This window comes from Salvia splendens, chromosome 22 (assembly GCF_004379255.2).
Source record: "Salvia splendens isolate huo1 chromosome 22, SspV2, whole genome shotgun sequence".
Classification (NCBI taxonomy): Eukaryota; Viridiplantae; Streptophyta; class Magnoliopsida; order Lamiales; family Lamiaceae; genus Salvia; species Salvia splendens.
The window spans coordinates 14,664,443-14,670,442 of NC_056053.1; the positions used below are offsets into that span (position 1 = coordinate 14,664,443).

General features: G+C 42.2%; 1 protein-coding gene across 1 annotated transcript; it reads right to left on the reverse strand.

The window, feature by feature from the left end:
• Window positions 1-975: 975 nt before the first annotated feature.
• Window positions 976-5,508, reverse strand: LOC121788089 (formin-like protein 3). Its single transcript, XM_042186963.1, has 6 exons — window positions 4,992-5,508; window positions 4,016-4,481; window positions 3,171-3,927; window positions 2,897-3,093; window positions 2,483-2,718; window positions 976-2,394 (listed from the first exon to the last, which is right to left on the reverse strand). The coding sequence occupies exons 1-6, from the start codon at window positions 5,142-5,144 to the stop codon at window positions 1,321-1,323; spliced, it is 2,883 nt and encodes a 960-aa protein (XP_042042897.1). The 5' UTR covers window positions 5,145-5,508; the 3' UTR covers window positions 976-1,320.
• Between the last annotated feature and the right edge of the window lie 492 nt (window positions 5,509-6,000).

Sequence of the window (6,000 nt, forward strand, 5' to 3'; positions counted from 1 at the left end):
TGAAAAAATCAAGATTAGGATCTCGGATATCCCAAGTTTCTTCTTCCACATCTATGACCACCGGTGCATGTCTCGGTGGTGGTCGCCAGTGTGGTGATGATGGCGGGGGTGTGGGTTCCCTGTTACGGCGAGACGAATTCCATGACGACGAAGCGCCTGAGGATCCAGTGCACTTCCGTTTAGGCGCCATTCATGCAAGATAGTTTTTCACAGAAGGGGGCAGAGAGAATGATGAGTGAGAACAATGTTTTGCAATTTTTAGGCGGGGTGGGAGAGTTAACTTCATTTTTTGCTAAAATTTTAGGCGGGGTGGGAGTGAAGGCTGAAAATAAGGCTCGTGAAATTTTTGAAAGTTATTTGATAAATCACAACTGGAGTCATGTATACGAGGCGTGTATGTGTGGTCGAACTGCTTACGAACCGCCGCTGACGCACCCATCATAACTGACTCACGACCGTCAAATCATGCCAGGGTTGTAGGCAGCCACTGCAGAATCCATGCGGTATGACCATAATGCCCTTTTAGGGCTGAATGGGTCTTTTGGTCCAATAAAACCTGATATGTGATTATGTTAAAGGCCAGAGACTTATGGCGATATTTTTTTTTGTCAGGGATGTGGAGTGAAACAAATGGAAACGTCATGGATAGTTTATGTAGTTCGCTCTTATAAGTAAATGAATACAAATTTTAAAAGCCACTTCATAGTGGATTCGAAAACGAGATCATTGACTTCAGGATTAACTATTCACCAAGAGAAAATTTGGAGATACTATTCCATCCGTCCATCATTAAGGTATAGAGTATAGAGATTAAATTAAAATCTTGCATCTTAATAAAACAATCTTGTTACATTTTTCATTAAGTATCTATATTCGAATGAATACATATTAATAAATATTTTTTTTGCTATAAATAACTTATGGACTCTTGATCTTGATTTTGTACTTTTATGTTAATTCCTTAAAGATGAAGAAGATTTGGAAAAGGAATACATAGAAAAACAAGACAGTCAGTGATGACTTGAAATTGGAATCATATGTGTATGAACAAAGGAGAGCTGCCTATGTCTAGTAATCTAATGGAAGCACAACAAGATTTACAACAACACAAAGTTACAAGGGAAGATAATACATAACTTTCCTACACTTTCCAAAAATCATCTATGCCCTAATCAAAGAAGAGATGCTACTGTATTCTCTTAGACCCCAGCTTGCTTGAGGTCAATGTATAGGTTGCATTAAACTAAGATGAGGCTTACTTACGCTTGATTTTTTTTTCTGATTCTACTACAATCAGTCCTTATCTTCGTCGTCTTCGTCTCAACTATCCGGTTGTCTACTAGGAATTAGGCCATCAATTGGATCCTCATTCACTGTTGATGCACTAGTAGGATTCTGTAGTACTTCCCTAGTTACTGTGTCTGGCTTGTCCTCTTCTTCCGAACTCGAATCATCTGAACTATCACGACGCGTATTAGGCATGGTTGCTACCGGAAGAGATTGTTTTCGAGCTGCAGCAACTGGACCATCTTTGGCAGTTGATGTATCCTCCTCTGAACTTGAATCGTCCGACTCATCTGAATCATCGGAACTATCCTCCTCTTTCGGCTCTTGCTCCTCTTTAGGCTTCACCTCCTCTTTAGGCTTCTCTTCCACTTTAGGCTTCTCCACCTTTGGCTTTGGTGGCGTGGCTTTAACTTCAAGGCATACCTTATCTAGTATCACAAGGAAATCGCGAACGACTGAGAATAATCGCAGCCCTTCGTCCACCTTCCCTGAAGTTCCATGAAAGTAATCGGCGGTGCTCTTGATGAGGGCAGTTATTCGTTTCTCTTCCTCTAACAACCACCTGACATTAGCCTCAGAACTCTCTACAAAAGACCTCAGCGCCGCTTCAAACCCCTTGTCCTCCTCTTCCTCTATGCTCTTCATGTCCGTGTTGAGGAAATCGCGTGCTTTCACAAGCGCATAGCCGAGCCTCCCAACTGTCCCGGTTATGTTATTAATATCCAAAGCTGCAGCTCTCTTCACACTCTCGAGATCATTCCCAAGGCGTGACACGGCCTGAAGACCGAGGCTCCTTAAATCCTCATCCGTGTCTATGTCAGAGCCAATGTCAAGATCCTCAGACACGATGCTGGACATGCTTCGCGTCTCTCTCTCTGCACGAGCAGCTCTTATGCCTTCCCCTCGGATTATTTCTTGGACAACAAAATGCAGCAACGTTGTCTTCCCGTCTAATCCTTTCACATCCGCCAACTTTAGAAGCGTGTCAAGCTTAAACGCCTGTGCACCACCGCGAAACGTGCCACTGTTCATGCGATTTCCTGTTTTAAGAACTGCCTCAAGAAGTTTGAGAAACAGTCTGTTTTTCTGCAGTTCTTTGCTGGCAGCCTGCAACATTCGCAGAAATTATACGGTTTTGGATCACTATAACACTGATGCATTCGTCCGGATGAGCAGCAACAGATCAGTAGCTTACCTCCAGGACGAGGAAAGATTCTTTTAGCGACGCTGACTCCTCCTCAAGGACGCTCATGAAAGAAAGACATTCTAGCCTCTTAAACGCGAACGGAATATCAACCATGACCTTTAGAAAGCGCTCAGCAGGGCCTAGCTGCATTATGTCACCCGTGAAGAGTCGCAGTTTTAGTTCTTCTTCGGAAGTAGGCGCCATCTTTAACAAAGTCTGAATAAGTTCTATAGGAAGCTCGTTACCTACATGATTCGAAACAAGGAGGAAATAACATCTCTGGATAGTTTACCACAACAAAGAAACTGACAATACATGCAAAATGTTTTGCATTTTGATGAAACACAATCATATAAGTGAATTTTCTATATCCTACACTGAAATCCCTTGTGCAAATGAACAGAAACAAGGGTGGAAAACAACCTTCTTCGAGTGCATCACAGACTTCTTCTGTAGTCACGCCTAATGCTTTGATCAGAATCGAAAGATTCTGTGCCTTCTTGGCATCAATTATTTGAATGAACTTAGGAGCCTCTTGGGACGGGTCTTTCTTTGACGCAAGCATGTTTTTACCTGCAGGGGCGTATCCGAATAGGGTTTCGATCATCTCTTCATTGAACCTGTTGAGAGAATTTACATGTCAAACAACAACTTGCACATAAAAAAAGCATTTGAATGGCTGAAAAACTGAACTTACTGGAATGATCCTTCTTTGATCTGACTCCAAACCATCGAATCGTCAGCACTGGCATTCATCTTGTCCCAGAAGAAAGGCTTCAGCTTCGTCTTAGACTCGCCTATATCAAGATCTCCCTCGGATGAGCTTGGTGCATGATGTGCACCCCTAGGAGGCCTCACCCCAGGAGCCCGTGGAGGACCACCTACACCAGGAGGAGGCGGTGGCCCCCCCCTGGGTGGAGGTGGTCCCGGTGGACGTGGACCACCAGGAGCTCTAGGGGGTGGCGGTGCTCCAGGAGGCAGGGGTGCTGGTGCCATTGCTCCTGGTGGCCTCAGTGTGCTGAGAGGTGCTGCTGCGGAAAGTGGTGGAGGTGTTGAAGCCGGGGGCAGGGGAGGAGTTGAGGTAGCTAGGCTGGCAGGCATTTTCCTCCCGGGAGGCGGCTTTAGAGGCGGAAATATAGGTATCGCCCCTTCAGTGGAGTTGGCAGCGTCGTCAGCAGAAGTTCCGAGAGGCTTCTCTTTCTTGGAACTGCTCAGAGTGACCGAGTTAGCCAGAGTAAGTGCATCATTCAGAGAATGTGAGCTGTTGAGCGAACGTTCCTCGTTCACACCATTCGACTGCACAAATAAGGTTCCGCTGCTCCTGCTATGGCTCAAACTTCCCAGAGACCGCGACTCCAAGTGTACGTTCCCGCTACTCCTGGTATGCCCGAGGCTGCTGCCAAGCTTTTCTTCGTTTGTCAACGTTTCTAGAGTCAAACACTTCTGCGAAGAGGCTGAAGCATTGAGGAAACAAGCATGAGTGAGAAGGCAAACAGTTAGGATAAGGCAAAAGTTATTCAAGGAAAAAAAAACAGTATCTACCGGAGGAATTGTCACTTAAGGTCAAGCTGAGGAGAGGCCTCACATCGTTTCGACCTGCTGCAAAGCTACCCGCGTAGCAGATATAAAACAGCAGGATACAAATGATAAAGGTCAGGGCTGCAGTTGCCCCGACAGCAAGCATGATGGTTGGGAATGGATCAGCTTGCTCTCCGGATTTCTCAGCCAACTCACGCCTTATAGGAGAAGACGATAAAGATCCTAAGTACTTGGTATCCACACCAGTGACAGGGAGCACGAGGTTTTTATCGTGCAAACAATCTACGAGGATTTTCTTAATCTGAGAGCACATGGCATTGCGAGCATCATGCGTCTTCCCTCTGGATGATCCACCATAAAGCTCCTCACGGCTCACTGACCTTTCCTTCACGATGCATAACTCAAAATCCTGCAATGTTTTCTTGGCACTCGATAGCTCGTTAATGCAGTCCGTCCGTAGTAATTCAGCCTACAGCAGAAAAATCTTTCATATGCTATTGTTACAAAGATCAAACAACTACAAATATTGTCCAAAAAATTGAAAAACTATTAGTAACTTCCATTGAATATCAAGTAAAAGTCGAAAACACACCATCCATGAGCTTATAACCCAAATGAGTGCATCTACGTGCATAGCTGGTTGAAATACGACAAGATTTAAAAATGATATAGCACGAGGAGATACAACGTGATAACCTTGCTTCATAAGTAAACATAAAACAACAATCTCATCCATTAACAAAGACTAATTTTCGACAAAGCAAACTTCAAAACATTCCACATTAGAAGTTTTTGAAGCATAAACAGCAGTAATATTTTAGCTTTGGTCTACAAAGTGAGTTACAGTATTGCAATAAAACAATATAAACAAGAAGTTTGTGAATACTAAAACAACAATCACTATTATATACTAACAAATTATCAACAAGCAAAATGGATCTCTGTCACATAAAAAGGTGAAGTGAAGAAGAGTTATTACCATCTCCTGATTGATCTCTCCTGCATCCATCAAATAAGCAAGTAAGGTTTCTTGATCATCCCTCTCCACCCCCATCACCGCGGTAAACGAAAGAGCGAACACAAACGCCATATATGTAAAACCTCCTCTTCTAATTATCATTTGAAACCTCATTTTCCCTATTCTGCAAAATGCTTCTCATTGCATCACACCAAATTCATCTCCCCTCCTTCAAAGATCGGATTTTTAATCCTTTTCACCAAGAACCTAGGCCAAACACCTTAACAATTCCCCCAAAATCATGCATAAAAGATGATATGATCAACAATCTTGAATCCCTTCTAGGTGAATCGAAGAAGGAATTTTGGTGAGGTGTGGGGATTGTGTGGTGATCCACCAGATGGGATTGAAACATTAACATTTACGAATTGTTTTGACTTGATCAAGAAAAGATAAAGAAAATGGATAGCGTGGAAAGGCGTCAGACCAAATCTGACAATTTTTGTGTTTTTCTTGTTTCAGAGTTTCTGGTGTACAAATTTTTGATGATTTAATTTGCTGTTTTTAGACTCTGCAGCGACCTTATCATATTTTCTAGAGGGAATATGCAATCGTTTCAATGCGTGATAGATTAAATTTCATGCATCCGAATGTTTATATTATAATATTGCCTTTCTCTTAATTTCGAAACTTATGTATAAGAAGACATTATTAGAATGAAGTAGCAGTTTTAATATATAATGCTAGTAGTTTATTTTGTTAGGATATATTTTGTCATTTTAGTACGTTCCATAATATTAGTAATTTTTTTCTCTTTGGAGTATTTTATTATCTCTTCATTTCTCTATATTTTTCATTTCTTACTTTATTCTTCTTTTATTTAACCTACTTAATACAATATTTCTTAAATCACTTGCCGAATTGATACGCCTCCATTACTGCGGTCCCGACTTAATGGATTGGTTCGAATAAATTCCAAGTTATTTGATTTTGAAACTTATGACATCGGTAGCGGGTTGGTGGGTGCACC

Excerpts from the sequence above, each read along its gene's own strand:
- LOC121788089 (XM_042186963.1), bottom strand. The coding sequence starts at position 5,144 with ATGAGGTTTCAAATGATAATTAGAAGAGGAGGTTTTACATATATGGCG. Across the intron at positions 3,928-4,015 it reads CTTAAGTGACAATTCCTCCG|CCTCTTCGCAGAAGTGTTTG; the intron begins GTAGATACTGTT and ends TCAATGCTTCAG. Across the intron at positions 2,395-2,482 it reads AATCTTTCCTCGTCCTGGAG|GCTGCCAGCAAAGAACTGCA; the intron begins GTAAGCTACTGA and ends CGAATGTTGCAG.